This window comes from Anarhichas minor, unplaced genomic scaffold (assembly GCF_050575085.1).
Source record: "Anarhichas minor isolate MPS153535 unplaced genomic scaffold, ASM5057508v1 ptg000073l, whole genome shotgun sequence".
Taxonomy (NCBI): Eukaryota; Metazoa; Chordata; class Actinopteri; order Perciformes; family Anarhichadidae; genus Anarhichas; species Anarhichas minor.
Genome location: NW_027466519.1, coordinates 594,755 through 620,297, shown reverse-complemented (window position 1 = coordinate 620,297; position 25,543 = coordinate 594,755). Strand labels below are relative to the sequence as shown.

General features: G+C 42.3%; 1 protein-coding gene across 2 annotated transcripts; it reads left to right on the top strand.

Annotated features, from left to right (window-relative positions):
- The first annotated feature begins 2,864 nt into the window (after positions 1-2,864).
- Positions 2,865-24,957, top strand: atp2a2b (ATPase sarcoplasmic/endoplasmic reticulum Ca2+ transporting 2b). Of its 2 annotated transcripts, XM_076079559.1 has the most exons (23): positions 2,865-3,510; positions 3,912-3,929; positions 4,050-4,132; positions 5,711-5,815; positions 7,956-8,094; positions 14,256-14,336; positions 15,790-15,875; positions 16,368-16,523; positions 16,704-16,845; positions 17,003-17,169; positions 19,726-19,814; positions 19,925-20,027; positions 20,169-20,300; positions 20,438-20,557; positions 20,813-21,031; positions 21,162-21,285; positions 21,397-21,608; positions 21,785-22,005; positions 22,123-22,325; positions 22,468-22,553; positions 22,671-22,804; positions 23,128-23,245; positions 23,378-24,957. In XM_076079559.1, the coding sequence occupies exons 1-23, from the start codon at positions 3,393-3,395 to the stop codon at positions 23,648-23,650; spliced, it is 3,129 nt and encodes a 1,042-aa protein (XP_075935674.1). In that variant the 5' UTR covers positions 2,865-3,392; the 3' UTR covers positions 23,651-24,957. The 2 variants fall into 2 exon arrangements, with proteins under 2 accessions (XP_075935674.1, XP_075935675.1); XM_076079560.1 differs by lacking the exons at positions 2,865-3,510; positions 3,912-3,929; positions 4,050-4,132 and adding an exon at positions 6,813-6,873.
- Positions 24,958-25,543: the final 586 nt, after the last annotated feature.

The following is a 25,543-nucleotide window of genomic DNA, read 5'->3' as shown; positions in this document are numbered from 1 at the left end:
CCCTGTGGTAAATATCGCGAGACTCGCGTTGTTCTCGCTTTTGCATACGTAATATGAGTACTTTAAGTCATTTATTTAAAAGAAACAATTTCTAAAAAAAAATAGAATAGAAGAAAAGAAAAAAGAAAAAAACATATGATTTACATGGGAATTTTTACATCCACTTATATGGAAAATTCAGTATTTTATGAGGTATCTTAATGTAGGCAAGTGATGAATCTCCACATGTATTTACATTTTTGTCCACTTGAGTGCAGCAAAATCACATGAATGGAGGAGTCATCCAGCTGCATTGGAAAATATATATTCAAATGCCACCAAGTTGTTTTTTTAGGTTATGGTTTGCAATTGTGTGACTCTCCTTGCAAATCTCAGGTATAGAACAATATAAAGTCAATATCGACAAAATGTGATGTTTCCTTTGGTGGGCTCCAGGAACTATCACTGAATAATCAGAGCCAAACATCAACTGAGCTTTATAATTCATAATCTTAATACTTTTTATGTAGGTAAGATTACAATTGATCTTGTTATAGGGTAAAACCCACTGCTTCCTCCTCTCTATAGACTGGCTGCTTGTTACAAGGACACCCCCTCACCTTTCCTCATGTAACCATATCATAATTATCGCTATAATAACATAACTTGAGCATTGATACATATGGGTTTCTTGTATAAACCAATTACATGATACAAGGCATAATCCATATGAAGAAGTCTTTCCATTATTGATTCACATTAGCGGCTCATCATAATTTGCTATGACTCATGAAACCTAATGCTCGTGAGTAAACCTTTAAGGCAAATTATAGTTGCAATGGGAATCAGCGTTCCCTGAGGAGAGAGGTGTTTGTCTCTTTCCCAAGGACTCCACTACAATGAGGGATTGTGGTTGTCAAGAGGCTCAGCATTTAACCCTCTCATCCTGAGATGGCCTTATAATGTCCACTTGCACTTTTTCAGAGCCCCTTATAAGGTGACCAAGTAGTTTTCTGCTGAAAACACGAAGCCAAACATAGGCATGCAATGAGAAAAGGGCCCTGTTTGACACAATCCCAACTCACCCGGCGTGTGCCAAATTTTCTAACAAAATACTCACAGCACGCTGGTGATTCTTTATGCGAAACAGTGATTCTTCAAGACTGGTGATGCAGCTAATTAAGCTTTGCTTGATGAAAAGCACAGAGTAGAAGTATAATTTACTTGAATTATGATTGCTTTACATAGCCTGTAGCCAGGAGGGCATGGGTGAGTGTCAAGTCCCAAAATTGAAAAGCTGTGAAATCACTGAATGCAGCGAGAATCTTTTTCATTTGGCACGTTGTAATTGTAAATTTATGTTCCACCCAGATGTCTTAGAATAATCCCGAGTATAAGGTTCAAACTACAAAAGAGTCTCTTAACTTTGATGATCATGAATACCTGTGGGAAGCGTATCTTTTGCAAACTAGCAGGCATTTTCAGCCATCCCCTGGAGTCAGACATAAAGAAAGCCTGCATTGTTTTAACCTCAGTGTCCTGAGACGTCTCATCTCAAGTCTGACAGAAAGAAATCTGATTAAAAAGAAAGATTCTCCAGCCTCCAAAGAGAGTGAACTGGCCTCACAGTGAGCCACCATAAGCAAGCAGTCCAAACAGACCTTTCCGCTAAGCTCACGCTCACCTGAACGCCTATAGTGCGAGATGGCCACAGTCGTTACTTGCAAGCAAACAGCCACAGCCGAACCTTGACCGGATTGGACGGCAACACATTGCCTCTGTACTGCCACCACATACAACACAAAATGAGTATTCAAAAACCTGACTCTATTTTGGCTGAAGTCTGTATAGTTCAAGTATAATGTCCTGCATTCTTATATGTCGTCAGTATGTTTTTTGTTATTAAAGCATAACAACTGATATTACTCTAGTGACATAAAACCAACTTGTCCTTTAAGACATATGTATATGTTTTACAGCAAGTATTTCTTGATTGGTATTATCAATTAAAAAAATTATGACAGCCTGGCTCTTGTTCACAGCATTTTTTCTTAATAGTTACAGATTAGGTTTCATCATATTTTATTTTGTATTAGGCTGTCCCAACTGTGGTCACTATAGCTGCACAGATTTAGTCTTTCCTTTTCATTGAGCAGGAGTCTGATTGTGGTAGCACACATTAATCACGGTCTTAAAATAACTTGCCTTTCAAATAGACAGCAGATACTGTAGGCTGCGAAAGACAGAAACCATCCCACACATTAACTATATCGTTCTCTTTAGGGATTTTAAAGGACTGCTTTTGTTATCTATGAGGTCAACATTACAGGCAACTGAGAATCTATATGGATAACGTATTTCTGATTGCTTTCGATGTACAGTATGAAGTCTTTTTTCTTCTTCTAGAAACCATATAATGTCTAATGCAAAAGGCTACACATGTCACTGCCCAATTTATCATTTCAAAGATAATTTTAGGATGACTTTAACCGATAAATTCTTTCTGACAATTTGATAAAGTCCACGGAGCAAATGGTAAGGTTAACTGTGTTGCTCTGTCAGTCTGACGGAACTCCAAAACCACTGGCAATTATGAGATAATACAATTAATATACAGTATTATCAAGGTTTGTGCTTGAAGCCTTTCTTTGGGGGGAAAGATTTTTTTTTTTTTTGGTGTCTGTTATTATATTTTTCCCAAAAATATATTAGGCTATTTAGAAATATTTTGGAAACGTTGTAGAAAATATAAAAACACAAATGTAATGTCAACTGCCTTGATCCCAAGCTCCGTTGTCGTGGAGGTGGAGCTTGGAGCGAGGAGACTGTAGGATTTCCGGTGTTTCCAACCAATGGGCTGATTCCACATGCGGACACCGAACACCGCATTCGACGCACGCGAGAGCTGCAGCGGACAAACGCGATTGGTGCCGACGACGCTGCTGATTCCGCAACGCACAGGCAGACTTACTGCAACAGAGGCACATGTTTGAGCCATCTACTTGGACAGAATTATTCTGGAATTCGCTGTTTTGAAAGAAGAGGAAGACATAACATCGAATTGAGACTATGCTATGTTGATATGAGTGTTTCGCACACGGTCTCACAGGAAACCTACACCCGGCTAATTCAAGCGGACCCTGAAGAAGCCCAACAGTTAGCTAGCTGTTAGCCTGTTAGCTATCCGATAGCTCGGGAGCCGCTATTTTTCGTGCACTCTCGCTACAGGCACCTGCCCCGTGTTATAGCTAATTAATCGGTAACAGCCAACACCGTGGGATCCCGCTCTGATATTTTAATTATTCAGTTTAATTCACCGCGGTGACACCAAAGAAAGGAGAGAACCGTTGAGAGGTTGAGGTCGGGACCAGCAGGGCGACACAACCGGTGTCCTCAAGTGGCCGTTCACCATCATGGACAACGGACACACGAAGACGGTGGAAGAAGTTTACAGCTTTTTTAACGTGAATGAAAGCACGGGTCTGAGTTTAGACCAAGTGAAGAAACAGCGGGAACGATATGGACCAAACGGTAAGGAGCTGGTTAATACCGGTTTGTTTAAAAAAAAAAAAAAAAAAGTAGCTTTAACTCTACTGTGCCGGTGTCATGTGTACAGCTATGGCAGTAACTGCTCCCCGTTTGTAACGGACGAACAAAAAGGAAAGGTTGCTGACGTCACGATCTGTATGTTGAAATATTGGCGAGCGTCTCTTCTGTGACTCGCTTAATAAACACATCATCCTCCTTTATACTGTGTATCTGTGTATTGTTGCATCGCTAATGTCACGGCTATAGGTGTAACTTATTTATATATATATATATATATATTATATTATATTATATTATATTTCATTTCATTTCATCTGACTGATTTAAATAAATAGCTTCTCCATCTCTTTTTTTTTTTCTGGTCTGGATGGGATGATCTGCAGAATTGCCAGCTGAGGAGGGTGAGTGAACCATTGTGAATAAATGCAATCAATAACCTGTAACTCTAAATGTTAAGAGTCTCTCATTCATGTTTTTTTTTTTTTTTTTTCAATGATTCATTTTGAACTCTTGTTTTTTAGGTAAATCCCTTTGGGAACTAGTGATTGAACAGTTTGAAGATCTGCTTGTCAGGATCCTTCTACTTGCTGCCTGCATATCCTTCGTAAGTGTAACACACGTTTTGTTAGCTGTACAGGTGGTTTGTGCACTGTTGATTCAACCCATATGGACCAGATATTATTATTAGTAAAACAAATACAAAAGCTCCTATTTGACTTCTTCTTTTGTATGCGATTAGTAGTAATAACAGCCTGTGATCAGGCCGTGTCCCTCGTTTTAAAGGGGTGCGTTCAACATTCAACTCAAGATAAGTGGACCCTAGATTGGGTATTTAGGTGATCCTACAAAGTGTTTATAGACCTTTTTCTGATTGATTTAGTGCAGATCACAGTTTAGCAAGAATGATGTTCGCAGTGGAGCGGAAAGGCGCCCAGAATCTGTCTGCTGACACAACCCAGATGATTTTCATGATTCTGTCTTGTGGTATTTTATGTCCGCTGTGCTTTTTCTCTCTCGTACCAAATCAAGTCATCGCAGTATCTTTGAGCCTGTTGCTTCCTAGAAATTATGTTACCGCATCAATTATCAAGAAATCCGTAATTTATAAAGAAATGCTGACCCTTTGTTCATCTTGGAACAGATGGCTATGTAACTTGATTAGTTTATGTGGTACGTTGTTGGAATATCCTACATGATCTGTGTTTGGCTGTTAAAGATCGAAAGGGACAGACACCTGAGAAGTCCATCTGTCTCTCCGATGATTGAATTGTTTGTCGTTAACATACCACCACACTCTAGTGATGACTTAAACTCTTATCACAATGCTCAACGTTACTTTGATGTCCAGTTTTCACGTTGCCGCCGTGAATACAGGATGACGTTTCCATAAATGAACAGAAATAACTTGTGATGCTTGTGTTTCTGTCACCAGTGAGTGACAGTCCCCACTGTAGTTTGTGTGTGACACAGTGTGAGGTTAACTATCATACGGCCCTTTTTGTTCTAGGGTTGGCTGTTGGCCTACTGGCTCAGAATGGCGCTGACAGCCAGCTATGGTTCCAAAGCTTATAAATCACCAGCTGTAGCACAAGACTCGCTCTCAATCACAGAAGCACCTGCAGATAAATGCACATTTATTTTAGCAGGACAACATTTAGACTACAAACGGACACGTAGAACTGAATTTGCTGTTTGATTGGCCGTGCTTAAATGGGTTGGGAGTAGGAAATAAGGGGGGCATTGTCATTTCGTTTGACACACTTCACTCCTGGCGCCGATTCTAAAAGAGGAGAGAGTGGTTACTACACTCTTTCGCTCACGCGGCTTTCTTGGCCCAGTTTCTGCAATACTGGCAGAAGCTGGCGTGGTATTTATTATGAATTATTAAATGATTGTTAGACACTTAAAATCATTGTGCCAAATGTGTAAAAGTCAAAGTGAGGTTCTGGCACAACTCCAATTACTAGGAAGGTGCGTGGAAAAGACTCTGGGAGGAGATCCTAAAACAAAGCTCATAATTTCCGTTGTCCAGCAATGTCCAGTCTTTATTTCTGTCCTTTAGGGGTGTAGCTAATGTTAACCCGGCTGGACTTAAATGGTCTGTGTCTCACACTTCAGTATTAACTGTTTTAGTGTATTTCCTTACTTTTCATTGTTTTTTTTCTCTGTTTTGTGTGTTTAGGTGCTGGCCTGGTTTGAAGAGGGAGAAGAAACCGTGACAGCCTTTGTGGAGCCTTTTGTCATCCTGCTTATTCTCATAGCAAATGCCATTGTAGGAGTCTGGCAGGTAAACGGATTGCATTTACAATTTCACATCACTGAGTTCATAAATAGTGGCCTCGAAAGTGGTGACAATAGCTTATTTTTGCTAATTTCAAATGATAACCCAACAGTGGAGAGTTACATGAGCTCTTCCAAACTCCATTTTCTTTTACTAAAAAGCATGATATTACAGAATGGACTGGATAAGCTTATAATTACATTTTTATCTGGGCATGAATTCAACAACATTTGTCATTCAGGCCAAGTATACAGTACATATCTTATTGGACCCTCAGTGGGGAAAAAAACACATCAATCTCATACACTTCTTCTTGTCTCAGTCACACTGTGGAAACCTGGCCTGCCCCACTTCCTCTTCACTTGGTATATTCCGGTCCTTATTCATCAACCTATCCTTTCAGGGAAACTCTTTGACTGAGCAGGACAACGTTTAGTCTTCAACAGTGAAACAACACAACCAATGCGATGGTTTTTAATGGTGCTTGTGAGGAGTTTTTTTTTTCTCCTCTATATTTATCTGTGCCTGCAGAGGCTTGGCTTTTCCCAGGATTTACGGTGTCCGTTCCTTTGAGACGCAGTATTGATTGGTCAACATACACTTTAATTATAGGCAGGAAGAAAAGGCAGCAATGGATGGGGGGGGGGGGGGGGGCACTCATCTGGACACACAGAAAAACCTATTATCCTTTATATTTTTTCACTGACACCTTTTGGATCACATTTAGAATTGCCCAGAATATGGCAGATTACCCTGGAGTCAGTTACGATAGATGCATACACCGACTCCTTGCACCTGCTTGTGGCTAATAGTGTAGATAAAAGCACCCCAGACACACTAAAACAGATTTAATTGACAAGATCGACAACGAGGCATGAAGAAACACATCTGTCGAGCTAACTAATACAATATAAGAACTTGTTATTTTTCTCACTCTTGTCATAGATCAAAAGTGTGTTTCTACAGGTGCAAGTGTCTAAATGTCTAATAACTTCATTTGCAGAACAATCCCCATGATTGTAAGTCACACCACACGATGCCAAAGAGGACACCTGACAGGTTGGGTGGGTCTCTGCTGGATTGTCTTGTGAATGAAATGTGTGTTTAAGGTCCTGCTGAGGCTTGTGTGTAAATGGGGAGTTGTTGCAGTAAGTGGCTGGTTGTTTGACTTTGTTCATGTAAACAAAGCCTCTGAATGATGTAGAGGTGGAGGAGGCTGTACCCGCTGGTGCTGCTTTGGATAGTTTCCCTCTGAATACAGAGCAGTTGAATGTTTTGTATGCTTGTTTTTAGCTTTCTTTTAACCTTGTAGACCCTCACTGTTACGTGTGTGTGTGTGTGTGTGTGTGTGTGTGTGTGTGTGTGTGTGTGTGTGTGTGTGTGTGTGTGTGTGTGTGTGTGTGTGTGTGTGTGTGTGTGTGTGTGTGTGTGTGTGTGTGTGTGTGTGTGTGTGTGTGTGCGCACACACTCTCTCTCTTGTTCGTTCGTGCGTGCGCGCGCGCACACTCTTGTTCGCGCGCGCATTCTTTAGAAAAGGGGTTGTGTGTGTGCCCTGGCTTGTCATGTCTCGTTGAGTGTTGCCTGCCTGAAGGCTGTCACTAAAACTGTCCGGTCTGAGAGCGATGTGTCAGACACGGTGACGTCAGCACTAACGGAAAAGTGCAAGAGAAGAAGGATCGGGAACCAACTGAGCCGGCAATAAGAGAGCATTTGGGGGAAACTTAAGAATGTTATTGCACTCGCATGCGTGATCACATGTGTTTTGGAATAGAAAATCTCCATTGTTGGGGTAAGTCTTAGGTGTATTGTTTGACATCTGAGAAAAGAAAACCATGTGACCTCGGCAAAAGCTTTCTTTCATATTTTTTTCCCCCAGCCTTTTACATCACGTCCCAGTGTTGGCATAATTATGCTCTGCTGTCTATCCTAGATCACTCATCATGTGCACTTAGTATATTTTGTATTTGTCGCTTTGCTGATGTAAAGATTTGATACTAATCCATTTTGAATAATGGTGTTCTAACTAAAACAGCATATCTGAGACTTCGCTTTGTCTTCATCTTCATCCAGCTCTTGTGAAGTGCTCAGTGTTTGTGTGAAATGTACTTTGTTTTAAATTTATTTTCCTCCTATTTCCACTGTTTAGGAGCGAAATGCAGAAAATGCCATTGAAGCGCTCAAGGAATATGAGCCAGAGATGGGGAAGGTGTACCGCCAGGACAGGAAGAGTGTCCAGAGAATCAAGGCCAGGGACATTATGCCCGGAGACATCGTGGAGGTGGCAGGTACGGTTCAAAGTATTAACGGCATAGCTTGGATTACTTGAAGTGGGTCTGTACGAGGTACTTATCCATAGTCGGTGTATTACCTACAGTAGATAGCGGTCGGTCAGTTTTGAAGACGGGAGTACCAACAAAGGAGCAAAGCAAGATACAACTGTGGACGGGGGACATATTTTAGCAAAGGCTCACCTTTAAAAATCAATACCAGTTTAAATGTCTGCTATGTTTCGAATATTTATCTGGGAACGGAACTGAAAGTGACACTGTATAGAGACATAACATTCAGTTCATTTCCTTGTTGGAGAGGGCTGTCTGACAAGATAAAGTGGTAAAAATATTCTAAATATAGCTCACAGATAAAGGTTATTATCATGTTTTGCTGCTGACCTTGTCCACAGCAGCACATTGTAGGTAATACACTGACTATGGATAATATGGATTATCTTTGAGAGTTGTTTATGATCAACGTAGTGTCCGAAGCACGAGTGTGTGCGCTGAAAGTGGTGTCATCGCGCCTCTGTGCAACCTCACACTTCCAATTTGTTTTGGACATGGCGCCAACTGCACGTGCAGGGCATTTATATTATTTAAACATGTTCATTTGTTTCATCTGATAAGTCGCTGACATACATCATACCTTGAAGAGCTGATGAATTGATGGCTGTACTTCAACACACTGATGCTTTTAGTGACTGTAGGAGACGTACAGATGTAAACACCATGAACAGTGTTATGACGTACACACACGCAGCTGATCCCTCATCCTGTTCATCCCTCTTGACAATTTCAGAGTAATGGCGGCACCAAGTCAGTGAAGCAGTTATGCAATACAAGAGCAGAGGCCCAATCTGTTTCCCAAACTCATTTTTTTCTTTGCTAACCTCAACTTGAATAGGGCCACATATGTTTTTGGCTCTTGCGTCACTGCTCCCCATTTCTCTTGTTTTCTTGCTCATCAGTTATTCTCAGTGGGCCTCTTTCTGTCTTCTATCTTTCTTCTTGTCTATCTTTGGTTGTCTTTCTCTTTTCCTGTCTCTGTTCATTATGTAGCTTCCTATAAAATAATTTCTTTATCTTTCCTTTGTCCCAAAGCAACGGTTAGTGGAGTAGAGTTGCAGAAAAGATTTCTTTATCGTGTTTATAATCTTGTTGTGGATTTACTCACTGGTGTTCCGATGCCTTTCAGAGTCGACGTGTCGCACTCTGTGGCATAAATGTACTTAAATAATATACTTTTTCAGTCTAACTTGAGTTAACTAAAATAAAATCTTCCTGTTAATTCTCATATTGATGTGATTTTAAGAAGTTAAGTGCAGCATTGATTTGTTATTCTTGGATAGTTATATTTTAAGATAGTAGTCTTTCTTTCTTTCTTTTTTTTTAAGACTTGAGGCATCAGTTAGGTCAAAACCATAATCTGCATTATAATTTTTTGTCATCAAAGCTCATAGTGACCGTAGTTTATACCGCAGCTGCTGCACAACTATTATCCCGCATTCAGAGTCGTATAGATCGTTCAACCTGCCGACTCAGGCTTGTTAGCGGGACAGTCGCTGAATCAAACAAGCAGGCCTACATGCTTTATGTACACAGTTACGGCCATTTGATTTACTGTGACGGTTGATGATTTATGAGTGTAATGCCAGGCTGCAAAGTGTCTTGTCAGACCAGACGTATGGTTTATATCCTTTGGGTACTTTCAGATTTAGAGCTGCGATGATTTTGCCATCACAAGCTCAGCTGCTCCGTCTGAGCAATTGTTTTTAAGCGGTTAGTGGAACTCTGAGTGTGTCAATTACTGCGGTTATGGGTCTTGCTTTGTGTTAATGATATTGTTTTTTCAGTCATTATTTTTTGGATACACTGTAGGTGTGACGAAGGACGACCAGCATTCTTGCAGGCCGGCAAAGATTTCCTTCTGAAACATTTTCCTACATTGATTGCTTACTTGTCACAGTTCAGTGCTTTGCTGCGTTGCATAAACAGTTTGTTTTGCTGCAGCACTGTGGATGAGGTATCATTGACCACCGTTTGCTTTTGTCTGTCTGTTCTGAGCATCAAATGACACACCTTTATGCATCAGTGGCATAACTCTGAGCTGCCAGCTTAACGGGAAATGATCCATGTAGCGGTCACATAGAGCAGTCTCGTCTCAGAGAAAATATTTTTAGATGATGCGTCAATATGGTGGCCTTTGGTGCATTCAAATTTTTCTATATTTAAGCGAAGATTGCTGCTGATTATGTTTTTGCGGTAAGTGAGTAATAGACTCAACTTGCTATCTTGTAAGTCCATAAGTCGTCGTGGGTTGTCACACTATATGACTAACCGGCGAGAGGGTCACACACTACAAGATCATTCACCGGAAGGAGTCCGTGATGACTACGTTTAGATTGTCGGTTCAACAACAACACATACAGGTGTTGTTACAGGCAAACCCCTCCACCAGGTTTCCCCTGAACCCGCGTGTTGCGCTCTCATCGGCAGAAGCTCCCTCCCAGCCTCCCCGACGGGTCCAGATGTTTAGCATGCTAGATTTCTGGAAGGTGTCTGCGATGCGTCGGCGAGCCTCTTGGCTCACTTCTACTGAACAGTTCACGCGTAGAGCTCGAGCACTGATATGCGAGCACTGAGCCGACACGGATTTGTCTCTGATCTGAGGGCTTTCGTCGGGGGAGCTCTGAAAACTGTCGGCAGGTGGGGAAAAAAGGCTAAAGTCGTGTAGAATGGAATACGCATTACCGTAAGACACTCTCAGTCAAAAAAGGCTTTTGGTTTCATGTAGCTTGTTAATGTGGCAGTGGGCTACTTCTGCTGAATCTAGAGTCTTCACAGCGAGGGTTCTTAGTTTTGAGTTGAGCCATTCATTCACTGTTTGGGCTCATAATGAAACCTCGCCATACTCGAGAGACTAAAGTGAGTCGACTGGTTTTTATTGCAGTGCCAATTCTTTGCTTTTGGGTTGCCTTTGTTTTTACCGTGCATTTCTTTATCGGACAAGATGTTCTTAGTCTGTTGCCAAAGTGACGGCCTCGACCCCTTGTAGCAACAACATTCTGTGCGTAAGAAACTTTCTTTCTCGTCCCCTGATTAGTGCTCTCAGGCTGTATGGAACAGATCTCCTCTGTTCTTGTGACATGTGGTTTTATCTCAACCATTAATGTGGTCAGAGACTGCACGATGGGATGTAATGTTGAGAAAGGGAACAGATTTAACTTGATAAATAATTTGTTCTCCAGATGGCCACATGGCCAGGTTTCCTCTCTCGTGTTTGGAGTATCGGATAGTCTGTCTATTGTCTCTGCCCGTCCTCTGCTGACTGTCTGATCCGCTCTTTGCTCATTCCTTTGCCAATGTAAAGGCTTAATTATTCGAACACAGAGAGGATATGTCATGCACAGTGTCATGCGTGTTTGTGTATGTCACGATTTTGATCAGATTTTTGCTTTCATAAGGAGTGGATGAGTCCTTTGGGGGCTGGAGGAACATGTGAAAGGTCCCAGAGGGCTGCAGACTACGTGCTAGCACATCGGGGAGTCTCAGTCACTGTGAGAGAAAATATACAGCCTCTTAAGGCCTCTTAAGATCCACTGGACCCCCCATGATGAATAGTTGTGTACTGTGTAACCTGCGCTATAATTCAAAGCCAAAGGACCTTAATGGATTGGTGTGGTTTAGTCATGCCGAGAGGCGGGGCTTATACTTTGACATGGAGTCGGGGCTTCAACCATAGTTAGTATGAGGAAGGAAAGGAGACAGGAGGTGAGAACTTCTTGGGTCTCTACAAGCTGATGAGGTGTCATCACTTTAAATATATGCAGACTGACATTTGTCCCTCCCTCTAGGGAACAGATAAAACCGATATATTCCTGTGTTCATGTGGGAGAAAGAGGTTTATATCCCAAGATATGTTACTAAGTTGTTAGTGTACAATTTATTATTGTAATTAAACTTAACAATTCATTACATTTATGTCTAATTATTAGTTTGTTACATTTTGTTTCACATAGTTAGGAAAGCAATGTTTAAGTCAAGCCTGAAGCTGCCTTACACGTCAAAGAATGATCTGTCTCTTCCACACAGTGAGGCAAACATTACGCTGTTATTAATCAAACAATGGTATCAGATCGCTGCATCCCTGTTGTTGTTATTATTATTGTAATTCATGATTTGTTCTTTGAAATGTAATAGTCATTATTACCAGGAGAAATGGGTTTGTCATGATGGTGATTACCAACATGTAATTACGGGTTTAATTTAAAAGGCTGTAATAATTGATGGGTCTTCTTGTGCTAAACTATCCTCATTGCCTGTGAAAGTGGATGATTCCACTTCCTGTGCCCTTATTCCCTCCACCAATGAGTGGTGAGTAGGGTCACTATTACGATGACGTAGGAGGTTTTCTAATTGGTCACTATGGGAACCTTCCCACGGGGCTTTGAGCCTTAAATGTTCCCAGCGACTGCAGTTCCTCGTCTACGTTGTCTTCCCTCGCACTGAGCTGGTTCGTCTCCTTCAGTTTCTCCTGTCTGTTGAGGGGGATCTAGTCTGAGGCGGTGATGAAGAGGCGTTTTGATGTCCTCTCGTCAAGTGGACGACCAAATTTGGTAGTGCAGCTGGTCCGGTCCCGGAGCTTTATCGCTCGCCGCGAACTCGGCACTCCCACATGTTACAGTGCATTTACAGTAAAAACCTTTTTGGGATTTTTGGATTATGGGTTAGTTTAAACAAGATGTGAAACCATGCAGCGACGTTATTGAGTAGAAAATACTCACTACAGTCTACGAGTGGCTTAAATGTGTCACAAACTCACGAGAGTGATGGGAATGAGTGAACGGTTTGTTTCTATGACGTGGAGCGGATTCTCCTTGCTTGAAACAGAAGTTTTTTTTGTTTTTTTTAATCATTCCCCCTCCCCCCAAATCCAAGTTTGCAAATGATCAAAATAGTTTTCCCATTTTTGGACCCAGGTTTTGCAGGACTCATCCAATCCCCCTTCCCATTCTCTCCTCCCCCTCCCTCGCTTCCTCTCCTCTCAGAAGGGCACTGCAGAGGCCCACGGCTTTGTTTACGTGTCCGTCTCCACTATCCACAGAGGGATCTCTTAAGAGCCTCTGGGTCATCGCTGTATATTGTCTTTTAACTTCACCCGTTCAACCTTTTGTGATGTCTTACTTAAAGCTGAAAAGTGATATTTCACTTTGGTGCAACAGCGGCATTTTTCTATCGTGCTTTAAGAATTTCATTAAAATGTCAGCCGTCAATTTTGGGTGCTACGGGGACCCTACGGTGTCTAAACTGACAGTGCAGTATTATACAGGAGCATAATAGACATGAATGTATGTTACAGATTTCTTATTAAACGCATACTTGCAGGTTTTATTCTTAGATCTGACTTCTTGTTTGTTTTTCCAGTCCCATCCCATAAAAGGGCTTTGAGAAGAGACAATTCATGGAAGAATATCACTTAAAGCAGATGTGCACCTGAATGTCAAACATGGTCTAAGGTTTAAATACTTTTTACCCAAACGTGCATGTGAAATCCTACAAAGGAGTAAAACAGCTTGATACCCTTTTAAGCCAAGTTAATAAACGCCAGCGGCTTTAACGGCACTCATCCGCTCTCTGAAGAGGATACACTTGTTTAGAATTTGGAGTATATTTACATCTTACATTTGTTTTACTAGGAATTGCTAAACCCTTGTGTTAGTGGAAAGAGTGAGCAGCAATCTATTTGCATCCTGTGTAGGAGAGGAGCGGAACATTAATATATTTTTGAATGGATGACCTTCCCTCAGCCTCTTTCCAACAAATAACTGGAGTTTGATTATTTGATCACTCCCAAGGAGCACGAGTTAGGTTAATAAAGCATTGATTTTATTTCCAAGACTTTAGTCTCTGTGTGTGGACCGGCTTTTGTTTGTTTATAGTGCTGATCTTATCTCATCTCTATGTACGTATCATGTCTTTTCATGAGAACATGTTTACTTTCATAGATGTCCTTTTACATGGCTGGATACAGTATTTGATCAATCTGAACATCTGTTTTTATCGCTGCTATTGTGCAAAGTAACCAGCCACCTGTAGTCGTGCCATTTACAGATGCTTTTACATTGTAAAGAGGTGCTTAAGTGTCTCCTAAACCTTGTCGTTTCTGTCCACAGTCGGTGATAAAGTGCCTGCAGACATCAGGCTGTCTTCTATCAAGTCAACCACGCTGAGGGTAGACCAATCAATCCTCACAGGTAAACGCATTTCTTTATTGTTTTTTTGTGTGAGCTTCTGTCTCATGTTTGTGTCTCTGTGCCCTGACCCATTACACATGATTATACATTTTGTATATTTCCCTTATAGCTTACAAAAACATATATAGATATAATTTATTTCTGATCAAACTAGAGACACAGGCCAAGAATATGCAATGTGCTCTTCACACATGCCCTCAATACTCCGTTTGTCATGGCTGTTCAGTCAATAGCAAAACGAAGAGTGTGATGTGGACGAGAGGAAAAGGGTCGGCGGTTAGTGGTGTAACGGACCACTGTCGATCCGTACAGATTAATTACAGTTTACAATAACCATCGCAGTGTGAAATATAGTTTTACTGACATTGTTATCCGCCAATATTCAGTAAAAAAAATACGATCAGGACATCAATCGCCGATCTCTGATAATGTTACGTTGTAAACAACCAGTCCGTGTTTAGATTGACCGGAGGAGAGCTGGTAAAGTGACTGATGGACAACGAACAGTTCCATTATGATGATGCGAAGGTAAATTATAACGTTATCATGATGTGTTCACATATGATTTCGTAAAATGTAGTCTTGGTGAGAAACTTGAATACATCCAGTTGTTTGAAGGAGATATTTCCACAACAACATAAATAGATATCAGAGATGAACTGTGACCTGCTAACACTAGCCCTAAGCAGATCATAATACGTCATTAAAACTACTAATGACCAGATTTGTTTTAATCAATACAAATACAATCTTTTAGTTCCTAACAATTTGAATTGTGTGCCTTTTATGAAAAAACACTATACGGTCTGGAGCCTTGTAGACCAGCTCACGAAGGGATCTGTATCTGCCAATAGGGATCATCAATGATCTGCAATTAGTATCGGCGGCAAAAAGAAGTTTCTAAAAGTTGTGTTTTCTTTTGGGCTGCTCCGATCCGTGATCCGAACCGTGAGTTTTATAATCCGTTGCACCACTGACAGCGGTTGAGATGGAAAAGATTAGAAAGGGAGAATATTGAAGGACGTATGCATGAGAGTAGAGGTTTATGTGAATCAAGTCCTTAAGTCGCTTGTCTTCCTCTGCTGCCTTAATTGGTAGCAAATTCCACGGGATATTTGAGTGTTTCAGCTGTTTTTCTCCCCTCTTCCCTTCCCCATTCATGGCCATAGCGCTTGTCAAATGCTCCCTACCTTACTCCATCAGAACAGTGCAGACCTTGCACAGCTGATTAAACACGCAGACACACACACACACACACATCAGATATGGGGGTTGAAAGGCAGTGGCAATGCTGCGTTTGATAATTGTCAGGCCTGCTCAGTCAGCTGCAAAGCCTTTTCCACACCTCTCCTCAAAGTGTCCACCAAGAATCACAACTACTGCTTTTCTCTCCCGTGTAGAAACTTTCTCTCTGCTTCCCTCTCTCATGTCCTTTTGTTTTTGCTTCCTGCAGGAGAGTCTGTGTCTGTGATCAAACACACGGACCCTGTGCCCGACCCGCGTGCTGTCAACCAGGACAAGAAGAACATGCTGTTTTCTGTGAGTGACTCCCAAGACCGTCTCAATATTATCTACACCTTTTGTGTCCGTCTACACCTATAAACATCCTACTCGTCCTCTTTAGTTTTCATCCCACCATCCCTCTTTATATCTCTTTATATTTGTCTATTTGAGAGTTGTATCACATTTGGAAAGTAATGAACATACAATACGTACATGCAAGACAACATACAGTCACATGTATGTCCATCCCAATAAATGTGCATGTCCTATTCATCTACGAAAGAGACTGTCACGTTTGCGTCCATGGCAGCTACTACTGTTTCCAAAATATATTTAGGAACACAATCTATTGACTTGCTGCATGTTGGTACTTGCTGCATGTTGAACCTCGTCTCCGTATCTTCGTGACACATGTATCAGAATAGTTGTCAAACTAGTTTTACCCCTATGCCCAGAAGCTTAATGGCTTTATTTATTATGCTTTTAATTACCCCCCCTCCCTCCCTCCCTCCCTCCCCACACACACAGGGCACCAACATTGCAGCTGGTAAGGCTGTTGGTGTGGTAGTGGCCACAGGTGGCAGTACAGAGATTGGCAAAATCCGAGATGAGATGGCATCAACGGAGCAGGAGCGCACGCCGCTGCAGCAAAAGCTGGATGAGTTCGGACAGCAACTATCCAAGGTAATTTATCCTCCACGATCCTCTCCCTTTGTTGTTGTTTTTTGCCATTTTTGTACTCTAAAATGTTTAATAAAACAACTTCAGGTAATCATGATTGATCATAACTAATGTTGATTACAGTTATGGTTAATTGTTTGCTGATAATATGCTCTTTAGTTCTAAACTAATGTATAATTTAAGGTCATCACACTGATCTGCATTGCCGTGTGGCTCATCAATATTGGACATTTCAATGATCCGGTCCACGGAGGCTCCTGGATCCGGGGCGCTGTCTACTACTTCAAGATTGCCGTGGCTCTGGCGGTTGCTGCTATCCCTGAGGGTAAGCTAGAGAGCTCCACTCATGAAGCCTTGCCCGTGGCATGCTAGATGCCCCCGAGAGATTCCTACCGCTGTGCCGACTGCAGGACAGTTGTTGAGCTTCTCCCGCGTGTTTTAATCCTCTCTTCCTCTGTGGTTCTGTTGCTGTTCCTCACCAGGTCTGCCGGCTGTCATCACCACTTGCCTGGCTTTAGGAACACGGCGCATGGCCAAGAAGAACGCCATTGTCCGCAGTTTGCCGTCTGTGGAGACCCTTGGCTGCACGTCTGTCATCTGCTCCGACAAGACCGGCACGCTGACCACCAATCAGATGTCTGTGTGCAGGGTAAGAGAAGAGAATGAGAGCAGAAACCTGAAAGCCATCAGCAAAAGCTGGATGAATGTCTGTTATAAAGTAGTGTGTAGAATATGATGTGTAGCCCACGACATCTTTGCAATACATCTTTAATTCAGAGTGGTATTTTGACACACAATTTAGCTAAATGTGCCTCCTGCGATGTAAATATTGCTGTAGGCCACATTGTGCTTTTGATAAGATTTCAATCTGGAAATAGTTCCGCCCTGTTGGCGACCCACCTGACCTGTCTTGAGTTACGGATCACGTCTCTGTCACCATGCTGTGTGGGTGTAACTTTTTGCTGTGTCATTACCATTCATGTCTGTAGCCTACAACAACCTATAGGAAACACTGCTCCCATGATTCATTTTTTTTTTTTTAGCAGGCACGCTCGCCCTCTTAGAATATATAAATGTTTTGTAAGGCACACTGACGAAAACAAACAAAGTCTGCCGAGGCGTCACCAGCGGATGAATTGATCCATGCACTTCCAGGGAGCAGTCCTAATAAGTCTAAGGATTTCTTTGCATTTGATTTAACTGTGAATCAGAAATCCTATATTTACATATTTACCTCACCGGCTATTTGTTGCCAATGAAACCGGTTGTTTAAAGTCGGCTCATTAACCTTCAACTGTCTCTCAGTTCACTTAAAAATGATGTTTTAAGACATTGTTAGCTTGTGTAACTATGTTAATAGTTGCTGTGCACTTCAGAATGTAAACAGGTGAGAGTGCCCGACTAGATTACTTACTAGTTCACATTATATAAGCGTATCAAAAGTCTTGTATCATAAAATAAATTATAAATTGTCGGACAAAAATAATTGCGCAGCAATGGTCATAATAATGACTCCATGCTGAGGAACACGAACTACAATCCCTGCCAGTAGAGTTGATAAATGAGCCCTTAGGATACCCTTAGGATAATTACCTTAGGATAAATGGTGACGGGACACGCTCAACGTGTCTCACTGGATGAGCTGATTGAAAGTTTTGCAGATGTGACCAGTCAGTGAAAGTCGTCTTCTTTTGTACCTTAGAAAATTATTGCATCAGGGAAAAGCTGCCAGTAATGAAATGAAGTTATCCGTCTCTTAAAAGCTTTGTCTCCGAACATTTTGTGGACCCTGGCCTAAGTTAAAGTACCAAAACAGCATGTGTGGTGACGAGGTCTGCCTTGCATAGCAACTGGAAGAGGACAGTCTGAGAAAAATCTGAAAATACGTAGAATTTGAAAACATTTGCAATCGGTGAAAGTAGCCCTCGGGCTGGCTATTTCCTGACATCTGACAACCTTTCAAGTCTAAACGTTTTACCTTACTTTTAATTCAAAATCAAATGTATATATTTTTTTCCCAGTTCCTTATGAGCATGAACAGCATGAGGGTCTATGAACTATTATCTATTTACGTTTCATTTTTTGACATTACATTTCACCCTCCATCTTTCCTGGTTCCGTTCCTCAGCCCCTTTATCTCGCTGGTCTTCTGTTTCCCTCCTCCTCCCTTCTTCCCTCCTCACCCCACTCTCCTCCCCCTTTTTGTTCAGGCAGCATGCTGATCAGTATGCAGCAGTTAGTCACTTGCAGTGGAGTTGCATAACTGACCTTGTGTTGAAGGATTCTCTCTCTCTCTCCTGTATGTTTCCTCTTCCCTTGCTCATCCTGCACAATTTCCAAGTCAATATCATGTTTAGCAATTTTGAACGACCTCATTTTGGAAACCAGAGGATGCTATTCCTGGCTGTCTGAAAGTCCCTGACAGAGAAGCTTGTGCTGGACTTGAATTCAGTGCCCTGAGTGACCCAATGTTTCTCTCTCAATTCAATCCCTCACTTGCTCTCTGTTTCGTAGAGGACCGCTACTCACCTCACTGCTTTTTTTTCTTGTCTTGCTGGTGCCTGAGGGGAAAGTGCAGCCATAATGCCAGCTCATTATTTTATTCAGATATTTCTATTTTCATCCTCCTATCTCTGTCCTGCTCCTCTCAATTTTGGGCAAATGAAATGCTGTTTGTAAGAAAGTGTAACGAGTGAATGCATACCCTTCACATCTATGGGTTAGGGTTAGGCTTCCTTTGCACTTTCAATGGAAAAAAAACTTTGAATTTATTTTATGAAGATCTTAAATAAACCAGACAGTAAAACCCGTCTCCTTACCCAAAGGGTTGGATACTCGGGGTCAAACTATTTCCGCCGTAGAGTGATTGTCTTTTATAAACTGTGTCTATGCGGTATGACTGCACATGGAGGAACCCTGTGTCTGCCTTGCTGTAAGATGACATTTATGGACCCTTCCCACCAGAGTACTCGGTGTCTGCTTTGGCTCAGCGTTTCATTATTATACTCTGCTGCTCTAAGAACAAGCGGGCTCTTGATAGGAGGGTTTCTTTCCTGCGGATGGTGGTCTGCTGCCCCCTGCTGGATGCAGTGTCCATCACAATCTTCTCTCCATCTTTTCTTTTTGCGTCCCTCATTTTGGCCACAGAGGTTTTGTGTGAGTGTTGAGTACTAATAGTTTGTCTCTACGATGTTTGTGTTTCTAGATGTTCATCATTGATCAGGCAGAGGGCAATCATTGTTCATTAAAGGACTTCACCATTACTGGCTCCACATACGCCCCAGATGGAGAAGTGTGAGTATTGAGTCTCGTACGCCTGTGCTCTAACAATGTGTAAATGATGCATGCATAAGAATATAAAGTCACACTACTCTAAAGGTTATAATCATCTGTGTTGTGTTTAGGTTCCTTGATGCCAAACCAGTGAAGTGTTCCCAGTACGATGCTCTGGTGGAGCTGGCCTCTATCTGTGCTCTCTGTAATGATTCCTCATTGGACTTTAACGAGGTTGGTAGCGAATCGTTTTGCATGTTAACTGGCACATAAACCTTAAGTGCCTTATGTGGCTCTGTTGACAGTGGCTTACGTGTTTTGTGTGACGGTTTCAGATGAAGATTGACCGTATGCTTTTCACTTCTCTGTTTCCAGACCAAAGGTGTGTATGAGAAGGTGGGTGAGGCCACAGAGACGGCTCTCACGTGCCTGGTGGAGAAGATGAACGTGTTTGATACAGATGTCAAAGGCCTGTCCAAGATTGAGCGAGCCAACGCCTGTAATTCTGTATGTAACCTTCTGTTCTTCAAACTCATTTCCTTGCAATAGAAACAACGTTTTCGAATTGTTTTGTACAAACAAGATAAAACAAGTCAAATGCAGAAAAACGAACTAACTGCAGTTGTGTTTTGTCTAATCTTTAGGTGATCAAGCAGCTGATGAAGAAAGAGTTTACTTTGGAATTTTCAAGAGACAGGAAGTCCATGTCTGTGTACTGCACTGCTAATAAGGCCCGGTCCTCAGTTGGCAAGATGTTCGTTAAGGTACGAAATTGAGAATCGCTGTTTGGATTTGAATTGTCCAAGGTGGAGACGTACAAAATATGACGTTACTGGAAGTCTGTCTATGCTGTTAGAATAAATGCTTTTCATTAACTGGATAATATTAAAATGGCCGCGTTAGTGTCGGGGCCTTTTTGGATGTTTGTTTGCTAAAAATGTTACAAAATATAATGTTTTGCTTATTGAAAGTATCTTGTACTTTGTATTCTCATTTCTCCTGTCAATGCCTGCTCCTAGGGGGCCCCTGAGGGAGTGATTGACAGGTGCACACACATCCGTGTCGGCAGTAACAAGGTGCCAATGACTCCCGGCATCAAGGAGAAACTCATGTCTGTGATCAGGGAATACGGGACCGGCAGGGACATGCTGCGCTGTCTCGCTCTCGCCACCCGAGACCAACGCATGAACAAGGACGAGCTGAAGTTGGAGGACTCCACCCGCTTTGTTGAATATGAGGTGAGAGCCGGGACGGATTGATGTGGTCGATGGTTTCACCTCAAGCTTTTGTGTCACTTTTTGGCTGTCAGCGTCTGACGGTTATAAATGAGAATATGCAAAAATAATATTTTTTTCTGTCCTCATCCAGACTGACTTGACATTCGTTGGCTGTGTGGGCATGCTGGACCCTCCCAGGGCAGAGGTGGCCGCCTCTATTAGACTGTGCCGCCTCGCAGGCATCCGAGTCATCATGATCACTGGAGACAACAAGGGTACGTGGAGAAAGTCACAAGTAGAATGCTCACACAGAGTGCTGCATACTCGCTTGCATTCCAATTCCAGGAACCCGTAAGAAGTTAAATGTGCTCTGATTTGCATCACAGGGACAGCAGTGGCCATCTGCAGACGTATTGGTATTTTCGCAGAGGGCGACGATGTTTCCAGCATGGCGTACACCGGCCGAGAGTTCGACGATCTGTCGCCCGCTGCACAAAGAGACGCCGTGGTCAAGGCCCGCTGCTATGCCCGCGTAGAGCCGTCACATAAATCCAAGATTATTGAGTATCTGCAGTCCCACGATGAGATTACAGCAATGGTGAGACTATTCAAAGCGTGTGCAGGACCTCTGGCATGCTGATAAAACGTTACCATCTACCTTCTGTCCGATGAAATAAAACCAGATGAGATCAATGATCTCCTCGTGGGAAGTTTTATAATTTTATCTGAAATATCTTTTCATAATTTCTTCTTTAATTCACACTCTCCCTTCAGACTGGTGATGGAGTTAACGACGCTCCTGCTCTAAAGAAGGCTGAAATCGGCATCGCCATGGGCTCAGGCACAGCCGTGGCCAAGTCGGCCTCCGAGATGGTGCTGGCTGATGACAACTTCTCCACCATTGTAGCCGCAGTGGAGGAAGGCAGAGCCATTTATAACAACATGAAACAGTTCATCAGATACCTCATCTCTTCCAATGTGGGCGAAGTTGTCTGGTAAGGACGACTCCATTCCCTCTACAACCGTATCCCGTAAAATCCACATACATTATACCTTAACGTCACACCATTTATTTTACTCTTTCTTAATCGTGCTATTGTTTTTGTGTGTAGCATCTTCCTGACCGCAGCTCTAGGCTTCCCAGAAGCCCTCATCCCCGTCCAGCTGCTCTGGGTGAACCTGGTGACCGACGGTTTGCCTGCCACCGCTTTAGGCTTCAACCCGCCAGACCTGGACATCATGACCAAGCCACCACGCAACGCCCGCGAGCCCCTCATCTCCGGATGGCTCTTCTTCAGATACCTAGCCATTGGATGTAAGTGGTTGCAGTATGTTGGACACTAGGACAGCATTTGACTTGCTCAAAGCTGCCGCAGTAGAAAGAGGAAACAGCCACTTACAGCCAGAGATCTGTGACATCGTGTGTGTGAATGATGTCTTTTTGGTTTGATCACCAGGTTATGTTGGTGCTGCCACGGTTGGTGCTGCTGCTTGGTGGTTTGTTGCTGCTGAGGATGGTCCAAGGGTCACATTTTACCAGCTGGTATGAATTACAGCCAAATAACTACTATCAAGCTAATTATGTATGCTTCAACACAAACTTAATTTAATCTGCTGTTGGCTTTAATGTGTCGTCGTCGTCGTCCCCCACTTCTCATAGAGCCACTTCCTCCAGTGCAGCCCGGAGAATCCAGACTTCACGGATCTGGACTGTAAGGTGTTCGAGTCCCCTTACCCGATGACCATGGCCCTGTCTGTGCTGGTCACCATTGAGATGTGCAATGCCTTAAACAGGTTAGTTTGAGCAAGGCATCCTCAACTCTTATTACCTATAAATTAGCAGCCAACATGTTCAGAATTCATGTTTTTTAGTCAACAGAAACAAAATTGGTGACCAATTACTTTCATTTAAAAAAAGTTCCATTGTTTTCTGCAAACCTCAGTCTTTGCTTCAACATCCTGGCCTTTATCTCCATTTCCACTTTCACACACACACACGCAGACCTTATGTTTTATATGGACGAATAAACATGCAATGCAGTATTCATAAGCACTGGCTCTGAAGTCAAAGAGTGTGTTTTTAACAAACATGTCCATTTGTCTTTTCTTTTGCTCAGTGTGTCAGAGAACCAGTCCCTGCTGAGGATGCCTCCCTGGGAGAACGTGTGGCTGCTGGGAGCCATCTGCCTCTCCATGTCCCTTCACTTCCTCATCCTCTATGTGGAGCCTCTCCCAGTGAGGAACATTTCTTTTTAGTTTGACAAACGGTTCACGATACTGTGAGATGAGCAGTGGCGGCATGCCGCCTCTCAGATATGGAACGTGTGCCATGCATGCGGACTGAACCTTGATCTTTGTCTTTTTCAGATCATCTTCCAGATCACCCCGCTGAATCTGACACAGTGGCTGATGGTGCTCAAGATGTCACTGCCGGTCATTCTACTTGACGAGATTCTAAAGTTTGCCTCCAGGAACTACCAGCATCCCGGTAACGAACTGGAGAAGCCCGACAGCTGCAAAGGCTGCTGCCTGTCTGCATGTGTGGAGGGCATCTCCTGGCCCTTCGTGGCCTTTTCCCTCCCCTTGGTCCTCTGGATCTACAGCACCGACACTAACATGGCCGACATGTTCTGGTCCTGACTGACTTGAGCACAACCTTCGACTTTTCCATCCCCCCCCCCCCCCCACCCCACCATCACCTCCCTCTGTCCTCTCCCTCTTCTCTCTCTGCCTTCCTACGTGTGCATAGCTTGCGAGTGTGCGTGTTTGTAGAGTTAGTGTGTGTACTTGTGCGTGCCTACCGTGTGTGTGTGTGTGTGTACGAGAAGGACCAACTTTAACACGAGTTGAACAAATGATATCAAACGTTAACATTGAGAAGTCACCTGTTTTTGAGTTGGGATAGGATTCTTTAAGAAGACCGTCACTCCTGTAGCTGTGGATTTTCTTGCTGGTTTGAAAGGAAATATACTGTTGCCAGTTCTTTTTTTTAAATTATTGTTAATATTGCCTTTAAGGTTTATATTTTTTATGATTTTGGGAATATCGGTTGTCTTACGTCACTAGAGCAACAACAGCAAATTATTTCGTTTAGCTTCCCTCTTCATAAAAAGATCGTTATATCAGAAATCCATTGATCTGTACAGAGCTTGAATTTTATGCAACTTTCTTTTTTTAATGGCTTCCTCAATTGTTCGATATACCGCCTTCATTTACTTTCTCATGTTTACCATTGTGTCTTCAGTATAAACTCCGAACTCTTTCAGAGAGGACGAGCTCCGTGTGGCGGACGAGGACGGGGAAAGGTTTGGGAGTGAACGTTTGAATGCTCCGCTTAAACAAAAAGGAAAAAATAATAATAATAATCTGAAAACAAAAGCCGCATGTCCTGTGACCAAGCATGAACTGTATGTGGTTTCTCATTCCTAATTTAATTGTGATTGTGTCCCCCCCATGTTAGAGTATACATTAACCTCATGGATGTGTTTTTTTTACAATGATTTGAAAACAAGCCAGTTTTTCTGCACTGGGCAGAGCACAGCTACCTCAATATGATGAAAGATATTTTTTTGCTCCTCTCTACATAGTTTCCTAAACGGTCTTGCTAAAGCGTAACATCTGAGGTGTGCCACTATTTACTTGTGCAGAAAACGAGAACATTTTCCTTCCCTCTTAACATTTTAAAGGATATATTTTGTTTGTATTGATTTTTGACTCATTAACTTTATTTGTGTTTTGCTTTGGAGACGGAACTGAGTGGGGATGATGTACGTTAATTAGCATCTCCACGGCGTTTGATTCAAAGGACCGTAATATGAAAATCCTAAGAAAACAAACAAAATACTAATGCAGAACGTACTCCAAATGAACTCGGATTGCAAATACGAGCCCAAAATGTTGTTTTTTTACTTCAAGGAAAAATACACCCATAAACCCTTTGAATCAAAGTGTTTTCTGTCTTTATTTAATATGATTGAGGCCAATGGCTATCAGCATTACTCAAATCTAATGTCTCCTTTTTGTATGTGCATATAATACTTGAATACAAACCATTTCAGACACGTGAATGCTTCAGTGTCCTTGGCACAACATGACGGACCGGAGATATTCACAGCACAGATCTTGTGTATATTTGACTCTTACAGGCTTTAATAGTTGGTCTTAGTTTGTGCTGGACTCGCCACACTCTGTGGCAGCGTGTACATGATGCAGTCAGCTGCACTAATCTTACACCACTTAGGGTTAAGTGTTTTTGTGTGTGTGAATTTCCACCAGTGAGAAATCTAAAGCATGTTTTTTGGGTAGAAGCCTGGGCTTGTTCGCACGGTTTGTGTTCCACTTAACAACAACTGTGTGCTTTTCTTCCTCAATGCCTTCCATTGGCTCCCCTGTCACTAGAGTGAGTATCCATTTGCTTTGTTCACACTCTACTAAATACCAAATCACCTCATTAGAATCTAATGAAACTCTACAGAGAAACATTCCACCATTAAATAGAGAAGTATTTTAGGAAATGTTCTCCGATAATTTGAA

Excerpts from the sequence above, each read along its gene's own strand:
- atp2a2b (XM_076079559.1), top strand. The coding sequence starts at position 3,393 with ATGGACAACGGACACACGAAGACGGTGGAAGAAGTTTACAGCTTTTTT. Across the intron at positions 4,133-5,710 it reads TTGCTGCCTGCATATCCTTC|GTGCTGGCCTGGTTTGAAGA; the intron begins GTAAGTGTAACA and ends TTGTGTGTTTAG. Across the intron at positions 21,032-21,161 it reads CCCGCTTTGTTGAATATGAG|ACTGACTTGACATTCGTTGG; the intron begins GTGAGAGCCGGG and ends GTCCTCATCCAG.